The sequence below is a fragment of the Pteropus medius genome, unplaced genomic scaffold (genome assembly GCF_902729225.1).
Source record: "Pteropus medius unplaced genomic scaffold, Ma_sr-lr_union100, whole genome shotgun sequence".
NCBI lineage: Eukaryota > Metazoa > Chordata > Mammalia > Chiroptera > Pteropodidae > Pteropus > Pteropus medius.
This window is the reverse complement of record NW_024354875.1, coordinates 33,736,504-33,751,530: the sequence shown is the minus strand read 5'-3', so window position 1 is coordinate 33,751,530 and position 15,027 is coordinate 33,736,504. Positions and strand designations below refer to the sequence as shown.

General features: G+C 32.6%; 1 protein-coding gene across 3 annotated transcripts in view; it reads left to right on the top strand.

The window, feature by feature from the left end:
• The window catches only part of OLA1 (Obg like ATPase 1), a 148,182-nt gene extending 137,281 nt beyond the window's left edge, over window positions 1-10,901 (top strand). For all 3 annotated transcript variants that reach the window (XM_039855964.1, XM_039855965.1, XM_039855966.1), the window contains 4 exons: window positions 3,847-3,987; window positions 4,674-4,770; window positions 6,818-6,940; window positions 10,389-10,901. In XM_039855964.1, the coding sequence (XP_039711898.1) occupies window positions 3,847-3,987; window positions 4,674-4,770; window positions 6,818-6,940; window positions 10,389-10,490 (463 nt within the window). In that variant the 3' untranslated portion in view covers window positions 10,491-10,901. The remainder of the gene's footprint in view (window positions 1-3,846; window positions 3,988-4,673; window positions 4,771-6,817; window positions 6,941-10,388) is intronic.
• Window positions 10,902-15,027: the final 4,126 nt, after the last annotated feature.

Here is a 15,027-nt window from a genome sequence, read left to right as displayed (position 1 = left end):
CTGTTACTCTCAAGAAATTAGAGATTGGGACTGTAAGAGGTTAAGGGGCCTTAATTTGCATTACCAATATCCTAGTGCAGAAACACCAAGGCTTAAAATAATCCACCACCCAAGACCCTCCATAGGTCTTTCCCTAGAAGAAACAACCACAAAACTCCCCAATAGATAACATCTCCACAACCCAGGGGACCACAGGTTCCCTTGGAACTTAACCAGTACTGCCAAATGACCACACATCCAAAACAAGACACGGAAACCAGCTGTTGTGAGAGGTCATTAGCAGATGACAAGTGGTGGGGGCAGAGATACCTGAGAAACTATAAGTAATTAGAGCAGTCTGAAAGGAATTTTTAAAGTAATCTGTTTAAAATATCAAAAGGGACTAAGAATTTATTAAACAAGAATAAAATGTTGCCCAAAAAGAGCAGATAGATTTGAAAGAGAAACAAATAGAATTTTTAGAAATAAAATTAGTGTCTGGGAAGAGAAAAACAATGTAAACATAACCCTAAGAAAATCAAATTATAGAATCTGCAATTTCAAGACTAGCTAAGAAAGTCAGATTATAAGACCAAAGGTAAATTTGGGACATAATCTTTTAGAAATCTAATACTAACTTAATGTTAAAGAGTTCATTCTGCCAAAGAATCTAACAAATCACAACTGCCAGTGCATCTCAAAGCATCACCCTTTTAGTCTTAAAACTAATCTTCCCTGCTTTGTCCTCTTGCTTCATTACCAGGGAGAAAAATACAATTAATGGTAGTTCTTTTTTCCCTTTGTCATTCTTAAGACTTTGAAGAAATCAGTGTAGCTCTGGCTCCTTATCAAGAGAAGGATGGATCTCCTTGCAATCTGTTTATACAAATTTATAAAATGAATATGTAATATGAAAGTCTTTACAGTCGAACTCTCAGGAGTGTATTGTGTTTACTGTTGCTTCTCCCCTCATATAATTTGATATTCTGTGATTATATCATCATCATCATCATTTTTCTCACTAACAATTGCATAGTTTTCTTTAGGCATTTGCTAACATTTGTATAGGGAGATTATTATTTAGTCATTTTGATAGAATGTACTTGAAATTGTTTTTCTAGTAGTGTGCTGAGCTCAACTTTGATTTTATATCCCTCATGTGCCAATAGCACACATTTTTTGAGATGACTGTAGTTTGGGATATGGTTTATAGCAATAGAATAGACATTTTTCTGCAAAAGGTAACTGGTCCCAATGGGGTTCAAACTTGTGATCTTGGCCTCATTATCACACTTTTGTAACCATCGGACTTAATAGTTATATTATATGTATTTCAATCTGTAATCTTGAAATCAAGTCTTTTTTTTTTTTTTTTTAATTACCCAAGGCTTATTTCAGATATGTAATTAAAAATCACTTTGGGACGTTTCTCACTTTTGTTTGATAGTAGAAGTAACAAAAGTAGAGCAGACAGCCAAAGAACCTAACTCACTTTTCATCTTCCCTGTGTTTTCTATGACAGTGAAAGTCACAAAAGTGAAGCTTGCAGGCAAAGAGCCTAACTCACTTTACGGAGAGTGCTACGGTACCTTTTTCTTTTAGTAAGGCTATAGCAGGTCTGATGTCAGTCACTTTAGAGACCTTTAGACCTCAGTGCTCATTTATTGCTAAAATGTACCAGCTCTGCTTCTGCATTATGAAGATCATCTGTCAACACTTTGAGATATTCTCCTTTGTTATTAAGCTTGTGATGCTCTACACTGTCAGGTTTTTTGCCAATTATAGTTAAGGTACAATGGTGTATTCACCAGATCAAAGTCTCACATTGGCGGTAGAGGAATGATTTGTAAGTCTTTATTCATCTGAATTGTACAATAGAACACCTGAGGAATGCAAATAATCCCTCTGAGGACTCTGCAGGAAAGGCTGTTAAAATGACAGGGTAGAACTATTGTTATTCTGAATTGATGTTTTAGCCAAAGTAATTATTTCTTATCTTGTTGTTTCATAACAGTTCTAGTTTTATTAGTTATGTTGACCATATTTATGAAACAAAATGTATATGATATTTTTATATTATCCTTTTACATGGGCATGTTTTATTTTATTTCATTGAATCTGTATTTGGTATATGATCTTTTTTAAAATTACATATTTGATTGTATATTGATGTGTATAATAAACATATGTTATATTTTAATGTACAGTTTTGTTTGAATAGTGTAAGTCCAAAGTAACTTAGACTTTCATTTTATTATAGGCAGAAGTATCAATTAAAATTTTCCCTTTTTTTCTTAACCTGTCCTTCATAATTTTGGATAAGAAAATATACGGTTTGGATTTCCTGTTTAAAAGGACAACTACTTTATTCCAAAATAAATATGTATTTGTTTATTTATTGGATAGGACCATTTTTTTAGGTTATGACCAAAAGAAAGAAAATTTACAAAGATCAAAAACCACTGAAAACATTAAACAAACAATAGATTAGTCTTGTATAAAAACATGTACAAACTATTGTGTGAATTTTTCATTCCTTTATCCCATCCTAAATCCTACTCAGTAGGCCATATATAGTGTTAGTTTTCTAATAACTCTGGTCCTCTGCCATTTTCTTGTTGGGTGAGTGTTAATGAATTTATGGTTCAGTTCTTTTGTTTCTTTTCCCCTAAAGCAACATTAACACTGATTATTTAAAGGATTCCTGCCGCAGTTTTTTGCCATAGTAGCTATTTAAACCGTGGTCTAAATATGGGAGACTAGTGGAACTATGCATGGTATACATTAAATTTTTTAATATAAATTTCTCTGAAATCTGTATTCAGTTCTATTATACAGTATTCCAGAATCATTGGCATATATACTATGATTATCTGAGAATGAAAATGAATAATAGTAATTAGTGTTAATATTTGTTAACTATATGCCAGGCATTACTTTTCTAGGTTCTTTACAACATATTATGTACTTTTATTATCTCCATTTTTATAGATGAGGAAACTGGGGCTTAGAAAGGTTTAATAAATAACCTACCCAAGAATAAAAAGCTAGCAAAGTGGTAGGATCGGAATTTGGTTAATATTTTTTCTACACTTTTTTCATTTATGTTCTAACTACTACTTTGTCAAAATACTCCACGCTTTGAAAGAAAAAAAAATCACTCAGTCCTCTTTTCAGGTAATACTTGGTATCAGTTTCCTAACTGATTAGGCTTTTCCAACCCTTTACAATTAAAGGAATTTATTTCCTCTGCTGTTCTATTATTCATGATCCTACAAAAGTGAGATTCATAAGAGCAGTATGAACATAATCGACTAGGTTTGTAAATCTTTATTTCTGGACATATTTGTTTTGATTAGCAGAAGTCTCCCTCAAAACTAATACAACTGTAAGCTCTGAGCTAGGCTTATAGATATCTGGATGGAACAAATTATTTATTTGTCAAAGACTGTTCAAAATGAGCTGACACTTTTAGATATGATTTCTATACAAATAGAACTTTATGTTTTGGTTTTTTAAAAGTCTACTTTGTAAAGTAGGGAAAATAAATCATAAAATTGAGATGTTCAAGGGCACTGGTGTTACTGCTGAACAAATTCAGTATAACTTTAAAAAGTTTTAAAATATTTGTGTTATGATTCCTACAGATAATGTGCTAAAGTAAAACTAGGTTACAGTAAAATATTATGGCGTATACCTGAAGCAATTGCTGCCTGTTAATGCCTTGACCTTGGAAAGCTATACACAAAAGATGGCATCATAAAACCGTGCAATTCTTATGAATATGTATGTGCTACTTGATAATAATGAATGTGGTACAGTCATGCATGCACTACAAGATAATGTTGTGCCCTTTTTTGTCTACAGGTTGATAAAAATTAAAGAGTGGGTGGACAAGTATGACCCAGGTGCCTTGGTCATTCCTTTTAGTGGGGCCTTGGAACTCAAGTTGCAAGAATTGAGTGCTGAGGAGAGACAGAAGTATCTAGAAGCGAACATGACACAAAGGTTAATTAGCATTCATTTTCCCTACACTTTATTATCAACTATTTCCTTGCAGTAATTTAATTGCTTGCGCTGATAGAATAATAAATGACAGAGTAATTACCATTATAAAGAGGGAATCTTCTCCTTTCTTTACCATGAGACAGAGTGAAAAGATTTATTTTAAATTAAGTTTTTAACTGTCATCTGTCATCTCCGTACAGTGTTTTAATTATAACATAGGTATTAGTTATGTATATTTTTGAGAAGGAATGATCGCCAAAACTCTTTCGTCATGTTCAGTGGGGGAGGGGAAAGGGTGAATCAGTTGCCTTAATTTTTTCTGAGTAACCATAATATATTGTTTAAACATTGGATTTCAATCAAATAATTTTGCTTTCATGACCCACGTGCTAGAAATAACTAGTATTGGAAGAAAATAGCCATAGGATGGATAGATCAAGTTTTTCTCTTTTATATAATAAACAATTTTAAAATGATACATTCAGACTAATACAATTAAAACCAGTTTTAGGAGATTTTTTAGAAACTGTTATATGCTTTCTGACCTTCAAGTACACTATGAGAGATGAATGGTCATTTACTAATATCTTTAATATTTTCTGCTTGAAATGAATCATTTTAGCTCTATACCAATCTCTTACACAGTCAACTTGTATGTTGAGTGAATTTGTTTCATTTTATTTCAGCGCTTTGCCAAAGATCATTAAGGCTGGGTTTGCAGCACTCCAACTAGAATACTTTTTCACTGCAGGCCCAGATGAAGTGCGTGCATGGACCATCAGGGTAAGATTCATACTTATTCATCAGCTATATCCAGTTCCACACTATTGAATTCAGATTGATATCACTGACTTTGAAGTTTGTCATGGTGGCGGTTAGCTAGTCATTACAGATGAGGTTTTTGTCCAGGATAACTTTAATTATTTGTGAGCTGCTGAACAGTGAAAGTGGAGCGGCATTGATTGAGGCAGGTAACAATTGATTCTGCCTATTACATAGTCTGAATTTCTTCATCCTGTAGAATCTGTCTACCCTCCTCCTGTGGTCAGAGATAAGACGCACCAGTATTGTGCTTGCTTAATCTGTGTGACTGGGTTTGTCTGCAGTGAAATTGATGTTGCTTTTCATTTTGTATTCGCTAAGTTTGTTTGGGTTGCGGGTGGTTCTTTCCTCCTTTGCTTTGCTTGGATTACATTTTCAGCAATAAAAGCAATATGACATCATTATGCTCTTCATAGATACACAGTTGGGCTCAAAGAGCTAAACTCAATGTGTAATAATTCATGCCTTTTGTAATTTGAATTCATAGAAGTAGTGTTTATTTTTGTTATGTTATATATTCAGTCTTCTTTAAAAATATGTATTTTGAATATTGAAGTATACTGATTACAAGAAAGAATGACTAATTTATTCCCAGAGGACAATAGAAACTGAACTGTAATGACTTGCTTTTAAATGTAAATATACTGTAATATGGTAGTTACTATTGAAAAATATTTTGAAATATATGTAGTCCAAAATAGTGTTGTAGAATATAAAAATAATGTCAGAACTTTTAGAAATACTCGGTCTTACTTATTCTTTTTTTTTATGCTTTTTTAATATATTCTACATGATTAATTTGGTGCTGCTTTGAATTCTGTTAACACTTGCTACTGCAGTTTATTGTTACATTTATTTTGATTTAACGTGGATAGGAATGTGAAGGCAGTTCAACATAATGTTAAATGCATTGTGTGAGTGTGAGATTGACTTTTCTTTTATCTCCTCTTCCCTTTGTAAAAAAAAAAAGTGTTTGATTTCTAACCAAGGTCCTTTTATATATAGACTTACAAAATAATGTCAAAGCAAATCTGAGTTGGTAACCAAATTGCTAGGGTTTATTTTTACTATATATTTTAAAGCCTTAAAACTTCCAAACTTAAGTATGTGTAGCAGGAAAGATAACATGTTCCGGGCTTGAAAATGTGAAAGCTGGTTTATCTTAAGACTGATTGTAAGTATCCATGATTTAATGTGCTAAGATATTTAGTCAGGTAAGCATCAGTGAGTAGCCATATTAACCCAATACATCTTTTATTGTAAAAACTGTGCTTTATAGTGTCAGACTTCTTATCACTTTAACATGCTTTATTAAGCAGGCTTTAGGTCACCATTATTTCTCAGATTTCTTTCCATGGTTGTGTGTGTCTGGAATGTAGGTCCTTGTAATTTAGCACATGGAGTAATTAGAAGACATTTTTCTTTCTATATCAACTTGAATTTTTCTAAATGATGGTTAGAAGCAGAGTGTATAATGTAAAATGTTTGAAAATTTTATTATTAAAATTTTATGAGAATTTCAAAATTATTTGCCAAACATAGATTATATGATTCGTTAGAAATATCTTTAAAATGTTCCTTTATATATTGATTTTTATATGTTCTTTAGATGAGCTGAAAATTTCAAGGCTTTTTATCTTTTTAAAACCTTTGATAATTCATCTTGAAAGTTACTTTGAAATTCTTATTTTTTTTTTTTTCACTGTGAAGAATAGAAAATCGAAATGAAACCCAGGCCCAAACCAGAACACTGCATCCAAATCAATGAAGCTGTGGATGACTGTTAGGAAAAACAAAGCTGTGCTGTTTTAATATCTACTGGTCTGTCTTTGCTGAATCTGCTGCACAGATAGTGCTCAGTGTTGAAAATGCACTAATTATGTATCTGACATCTTAAGTGATATTAAACTAAGTTTAAGTTGACTCCAACTGCAGATCAGAAAAAACTCTATGCTTACAATCAATCATCTTAAATGCAATTAGTTTTCTCTGGTCTTTCTTTTCAAAGAAAGGGACGAAGGCTCCTCAAGCTGCAGGAAAGATCCACACAGATTTTGAAAAAGGATTCATTATGGCTGAAGTAATGAAATACGAAGATTTTAAAGAGGAAGGTTCTGAAAATGCGGTCAAGGTAAGGAATTATTTTTAGTTTCATATTTTATGATACTTACTAATATGAAGATACTCATGATTAAAATAAATAGCCATCTTTTAAACTGTGTGTAGGGTTTTGTGTTACTATGAAATGATTGAAGAACTATAGTTGTTTACAGGATTTTAGATAATTTTTTAAATGTAGGAATTGTCATTCAGTAATTTTGTGGTTTTCTGAAACTGAAAATAAAAATAAACTAGTTTTAAGTAATTATAAATAATTTCAAAGAATCTGTTCACTGATGGCCAATGAAAAATTATGCTTGTTACATTTGAATATCTAAATTAGAGGTAATATGAATATGGTTATGATTGATTCAAGGAAAGGGACAGAAATTTAGTTAAATAAAACCTATTCTTACTGCAACTTCATGGTAGTACTTTTTTTTTTTTGAAGATCTTTGGGAATTTGATTTGCTTTCTCAACACTAGAGGGCAGGTCCAAAATTGTGCTTTATTTTAACTAATAAGTATAATTTGATTTGCAGCTACTAATAGTGAAGCAATGTTATACATGAATAATAAGTGATTTTTTTAATGTAAACTCTGAGGCTTAATTTTCTTTGGCTTTATTAGGTTTTACTTAGCAGAATCTCGTAGGAATGTCTCTATTCGATAGGTCAAGTGATTAAACTGACATTGTAGGAAGGCTTCTTTATCTTTAATTTGATGTTTGAAGACTACTGTAGAAAATGTTAAAGAATTTATAGAGGTCCCTGCTGTGTTTACTATTTCATAATTGGAAAAGAATGCAGAAAAGTTTATTTCATTGGTATCGTTGGAAAAATCATCCTAAACAGCAGGACTTTAATAGAACTTCTGAGACCCCAGGAAGAGGAGGGAAAAAATCGTGGTATAATTGGTTCATTGTAGAATGAGAGCCATTTTGTTTTTTTTTTTAAAGAAGTGAGGGAAGTTATAGTTTATAGCTAAACAACGTCATTAACTTTTCAGTGGTCTCATCTGTATCAGTAGATAACTATGCAAATATTGAGATTAAACTTTGTCAGGAATGCTAATTAGACTTGAGAATCTCTGGTTATTTTTCAACATGCTACACATCATGTTGGCATATTTATTTTTCATAGAATAAAGATGATTGAAATAAGGATATTTTCCTCTTACTAGAATTCAGAAATCAGATGCTGCTTTTGTGTACTTTTATGTGATAAACCTGTTTTACCAATTCTTAATAAACTTGAAAGATGTGTAAACTGTAAATACTTCTTTTAACAATACAAGGAAACTTCGTCATATACAATAAAATAATATCTCCTGCTTGTAGAAATGCTAAACATGAACTGAGAGCTTTTATGCTATCTATTGGAAAAGATTGACCTTTGAATTTTCAGTTTATAATACCATTAAGTGTTTTATGTGATTTTTAATCTCCAAAACTAACATTTCAAAATTTGAACACCAAGTAAATAGAGCATTTATGAATTATTTTATGCTCTCTTATTCAACAAATATTTACTTGCATATTATCAAATAGGTTTTAGGTTTGAGAGCAAGATTCTGTGTATGTGTATGTATGTGTATGTGTTTCTAACACCAGTGCAGCATAACTAATTTAATGCCAGTGCTGTGAACTATATACTGAATAGCTCTGTGTGGGCTTTGTAGTCTACAGGGATATCACATTATTAGCAATCATATCTGCTTAGGCAAAGCTGGCTTCTACAGATGGCTGCTTTCAAGTGCAAATGAACTGGTTAGACGTGTCTTGTTTAATACATACTCAAGATTCACAAATGGGTATTGATTTTTTTTTTTCAACCAGTGTTTCTGATAGCAGTGGAAATGGATTAAATGGTCTCTAGAGAATTTAAAGGAACACTGTCACCTTTAATTAATAGTAAACTTGAGTGATAACAATGTATATAAACTTATATTAATATGTTATGTCAATATGTAAATTTGATTTAAGTTGTCTGTATAGTTTTATAACAGTGGGCTTTATATTCTCAAAATAAGTAGCATATGGCCTTCATACATCACATGTCTTTATAAAAATCATGTGAGAGAGAGCCTTTTAGAATATTAGAGTATCATGGCTTTTTAAAAATGAGCTTTGTTTTAATAGCACACATTATTAGTAGGTGATTAGATAGATAGATAAATAGATAGATAGATAGTCAGTCTAGATATTTGAAAATATGCTTACTAGGGCTCTGTGATCTGGTTTGTTGATTTTAACCTCAAATGTATGATCTTCATTCACTAAAAACCAGTGTTTTTTCTGATTAGTATAATTACACTTGACTTTGAACAGTCTTATCAGTATCTTCAAAAGAAAGTACTAATATTGTTGGGCAAAAGTTTCATTTTCTCAGTGAATTCTAACAGAAGGAAAATACTTTTGAGAATTTTTTATAAAAGATGCTCAAGTCCTCATTGTCAAGTGGTCAATGGTGGGGTCACATGGAGCTGTGTCGGTGTATGCAGTGTTAAACTTAGATGCTCAAGAGCCTGTTGTGCTTAGGGTAAAGTGTGTGTGCTGTGCCACAGGCTGGGTCCCTGGAACTGCCGCTTATTTGTGTAAGCCGATTCCACATCTAGATCTGCTTACCAGCAGGTGGAATCAGTTGCTTTGTCGACTAATATACAAGTGGAAAAAATATCTGCCTTTGCAGTTCCAACCTGTTAGAGTCTGCTTGTAACTAGGGCTGTTAGTCAGTGGAGGCATATCTTGTTGCATTGTGCTTCGCTTTATTGCGCTTCACAGATGTTACCTTTTTTTACAAATTGAAGGCCAGACCCTCTACCAGCAAAAAGACTATGACTCACTTTATTGCAGTACTCACTTTATTATGGTGGTCTGTAACTAAATTCGTGATACCTCCATGGTATGTCTGTAATCTTCGTGATGAATTCTAGTATACACCACTATTTATGGTCATTGACAAGACTAAATAAAAAACTACAAGGAAATAATTTTAAAATCTGTGCATTATCATAGATAATACTTTCCCTTGTAGCAAACTTCCCTTTTGACATCACAAGCATCACGAAAGGATTTCTTTAAGCAAATAAAGAAGCTTTAAACTAGTTATATAGTCTTTTTTTCCTGGTTAGTTTGATTTGTTTTGTTACAGTGACTTGCTGGATGTTTGCAGACACATCAGAAATGTACCATAAACAGCATGTAATGAAACTTAATGATATTGGTATAATTACATTTATCTACCAACAATTTAGTGAAGAATACATTATGATTATGTATGTATGGAAAACTGAGTTCTGCCCAAATCAGGAATACTTTGCTTTTCTCCAAGTCTAGTTTTGAACTTGTATGCCTTCCTATATTTCTTTTTTTAAAATATGACCCAAGAAGTATAATACTTTTTTGCATCTGCTCCTACCATTTACCTTATGCATTTAGTTGTAAAATAACCCATTTCCTCTGTATTTCCTATTTTCAGGCTGCTGGAAAGTACAGACAACAAGGCAGAAATTATATTGTTGAAGATGGAGATATTATCTTCTTCAAATTTAATACACCTCAGCAACCGAAGAAGAAATAAATTTTAGTTATTGCTCAGATACATGTACAATTTCCAAAAGGCACATGAATTTTTTAATTAAAATTTCTGAAAACTGAAGGGACAAAGAAAGTTGGGGGGGTTGGGAATCTTCTACAAACAGAATTATTTTTATTTGTTTTAAAATTAAAATACTGTGTACCCCCAATGAAATGCAAGTTCACTAATGTGAACAGCTTTGCTTTTCACGTGATTAAGACCCTACTCCAAATTGTAGAAGCTTTTCAGGAACCATATTACTCTCATGATACTTCATTAATCTCCATCATGTATGCCAAGCCTGACACATTTGACAGTGAGGACAATGTGGCTTGCTCCTTTTTGAATCTACAGATAATGCATGTTTTACAGTACTCCAGATGTCTACACTCAATAAAACATTTGACAAAACCAGCCTTGGTGTGTTTGGGATGTCTGTATTGACTGACTGTAGTGTGCTGAATGCGATACGGCACCTGGTGGTTGCTGATTACAGAATTTTAAGGCGTATGTATGACACAGTAACTGGCAGTGTGGGGCAGCTGCAATTGTATCTTAAAAGTGAGTCTTTCATGGGAATCAGAAGAATAGTATACCAGGGATTTGTCTCAAGAAAGTTAATTAATTTGTAGATGGACATTTATTGAAAGATGATAGCAACAGTGTTACAAAGAATATAACATAGGTGATTGTGACCAAAAAGAAAATAATTCTGGGGGAAAAATGTGCTTCAAAATTAAGGGATTTTTGTTGTTGTTGTGACCACAGTGAAGAGAGTTTCTTTTTAATATTTCCTTTGAAATTATGAAGTTATTGTGAAAACTAACCCATTCATGTCTGGTAGGTTATATTTTTGTTTAAATTCACTAGCGAGTGTAAAAGTTTATTCGAAAAAGATTAGACCTTGAAAATTATAAAACTATTTTCATACTTGGCTATTAAAATATTTTAGACCTGTCGAATTTTATTATGTATAAATTAAGTAAGCACTTTCTAAAATTGTAGTAGAAGATTCTGAAAGAAAATAATGACAAATTAGTTATTTGGAGACCAGTTGGCACTTAGCCTTCTTCTCTTATGATGATAATCTTAGAGTTCTCTCCTCCCTGAGCCCTCCCTTTCTGTCCCATGTTAATACTCCTGCAAGACCTCCCTTGTCCCCATCCATGGCCCTTTGTACTTCTCTGTGATCATAGGACCATTTCAGTAGAATCCAGATTCTTACCTAGATTAGCCTTTTATTCTACTGTATTACTTCGTCACATTAAAGATAAGGAAATATTAAATACACACATAAACTTAACATTGAAATGTACTTAATATAGCACAAAAGGCAAGAAAAGTGATTTTAAGAAGATTTGGCTACACATAGGAAAGGATGTTTAAAGAGGATTCAGTTGAGTAATGAATATAATTTAAAAGCTCTTAAGTGAGTATGCTGTTCTTGAAAATCAAATGTAGTAGCCCTTTCTTGTCCTCAGGGGATATGTTCCGAGACCCCCAGTGGATGCCTAAAACCGTGGATAGTACCAAATCGTATCTATATATACTATGCTTTTTCCTATATATACATACCTATGATAAAATTTATTAACAAATTAGACACAATAAGATTAACAATAATAATAGAACATTTATAACAATATCCTGTAATAAAAGTTACGTAAATGTAGTGGTCTCTCATAACCAATCTAATAACTGAGATGGCCGCTAAGTGACTAACAGGTGGGTAGCATATACAGATAGCATGGATACATTGGGCGAAGGGCTTTTTCATGTCTCAGGCAGGATAGAGTGAGACAGCGTGAAATACATCACACTACTTAAAATGGCTCATAATTTAAAAGAATAATTATTTCTGGAATTTTCCATTTAATATTTTTGGACCTCAGTTGACCACGGGTAACTAACTGTGGAAAACGAAACCATAAATAAAGAGAAACTACAGTAAGATATTCTTTTGCAAACATAAAAGCAAAGTGCAGCAGAAAAATAAGAATAAAACTAAATGAAAAGTTTAAAAAAAAAACTAAATAAAACATGAAATTCAGGTACGGGTGCAGTTGACCAAGTTTGCTGTGAAAATTCTTGTATTTCTTTATTGGAGGAATGTATAGATTAGTGGATTGTTAGGGATTTTACTAGCGTACAAAGAAATGAAATCTTCTGATTTTGAGTCTTCTCCAAAGTAAATTGCATAGACTTCATAAAGAAGTTTGAAATCTCATTAAAAGGCCTTTAAAAAAATAAAAATTTTTTAAAAGCCTTTAAGATGGTATAATTTTACTTTTGCTAACTTCTAATATGATAATTACACATTGCAGAACAGAACCATTTATCAGAGAAAAGTTTTGAAGTAACTACATTCATTAGACGCTAAAATTAAATGCTAAAATTATTTAATTTGGTTAGACGTTCTACAGCATTCTGTGTACGTGTACAAAATTGTATTTTCTACAAAAGTTGAGAATTCCAAAAACTTTTACGTACAGATAACTGAGCATATGCCTATACTATATCTTCATGTTTAATATTAGCAGTAATTTGTGTTTTTAGGATTATAAGTGAATATTTTCCCCTGTCTGTAGAACCATCTTAATCAAGTTTGTAGATAAAAAGAAATTTTATTTTTGCCCGAAGCTCGAAAAAAGTTTGTAGTAACATTTAGTTTAGTTTTATTATATTATCCCTTATAACTTGCACTTTGAGCACGCTCAGATCAGAACCAGAACCTCCTCCCTCTCCCAAACACAAAATACTTTTCATCATTAACATAGCTTTGTGTGAAGCTTCTGTTCACTTATAATTTGCAAGTTCTATTTGGGGAGTAATTCTTACTCATGATTAATCAACTTTCCTGCATGAAAATCTAGGTTGGTGTTTATCTCTAGTTGTCTTTTTATATTATACTCTCAAAGCTCCTTTGTAACAACTCAAACCTCTCTCAGAGTCGAAGACAGAAAATTCCCTTTTTTCCTATCATACTTTTTCTGATTAGTCTACTTAAGTGCATTTAATGCTTTTTTAAATTTTTCCAGAGACTTCAGAAATGTTGATTGTAATGGCCAACTGCTTTAGCTGGGAAAATTGATCTCACTTTATTTTAGGCCTGTAAAAAATACACTGTGGCAATAGACTAAGAGAGCTAGGTTTGACTTTGACTCTTTTGTCTCCTTCAAACTAATTTGGGACCCCTTATAAAAAGAGACAGTTTTTTTATTTTAATTTGTTTCAGGTATATAATACAGTGATTAGACATTTATATAATTTATGAAGTGCTCCCCTCAATTACTCTCATTCCCATCTAGCACTACACAGACATTACAATAATGTTGACTATATTTCCTATGGTGTACTCTACCTCCCTGTGACTGTTTTGTAACTACTAATTTGTACTTCTTCATCTCTTCACTTTTTTCACCCAGCCTCCTAATCTCCTTCCCCTCTGGCAGTCACCAGTTTGTTCTTTGTATCTATGAGTCGCTTTTCGTTCAGTTTGCTTGTTTCTTTTGTTCCTTAGATTCCACGTATAAGTGAAGTCATATGGTATTTGTCTTTCTCTGTCTTACTTCACTCAGCATAATACCCTCTAGGTCCATTCATGTCATTGCAAATGGTAAGGTTTCATCTACTTATGGCCGAGTAGTAGTCCATTATATATATCAACCATAACTTCTTTATCTAATCGTATGTCGCTGGGCACTTAGGTTGCTTCCATATCTTGAGTGTTGTGAATAGTGTTGCAACAGACATAGGGGTGCATACATCTTTACGAATTAGTGTTTTGGTTTTCTTTGCATAAATACCCAGCAGTGGAATTTTTGGGTCATATGTAGTTCCTTTTAAATTTTTTGAGGGACCTCCAAACTGTTTTCCATAGTGGCTGCACCAATTTGCAGTCCCACCAACAGTGCATGAGAGTTTCCTTTTCTCCACATCCTTGCCAACACTTGTTTTTTGATTTATTGATGATAATCATTCTGATGGGTGCGAAGTGATATCATTGTGGTTTTAATTCACATTTCTCTGATGATTAGTGACTTTGAGCATCTTTTCATATGTATATTCGCCATCTATATTTTTTCTTTGGTCTTCTGCCCATTTTTTAATTGGCTTGTTTGTTTTTTGTTGTTGAGTTGTAAAAGTTCTTTATAAATTTTGGATATTAACCCTGCGTCAGAAGTGTCATAGGCAAATATCTCTCCCATTCCGTAGGCTGTCTTTTCATTTCGTTTATGGTTTCCTTTGCTGTGCAAAAACTTTTTAGTTTGATGTGGTCCCATTTGTTTATTTTTTCTTTTGTTTCCCTTGCCTGAGGAGATATATCAGCAAAAACATTACTAAGAGCTATGTCAGAGGGTTTTTAGGAGTTTTATGGTTTGGGTCGTACATTTAAGTCTTTACTACATTTTGAGTTTATTCTTGAATATGGTGTAAGAAAGTGGTCTAGTTTCATTTTTTTGCATGTGTCTGTCCAATTTTCCCAGCACCATTTATTGAATAGACTGTCTTTACCCTATTGTATATTCTTGCCTCCTCT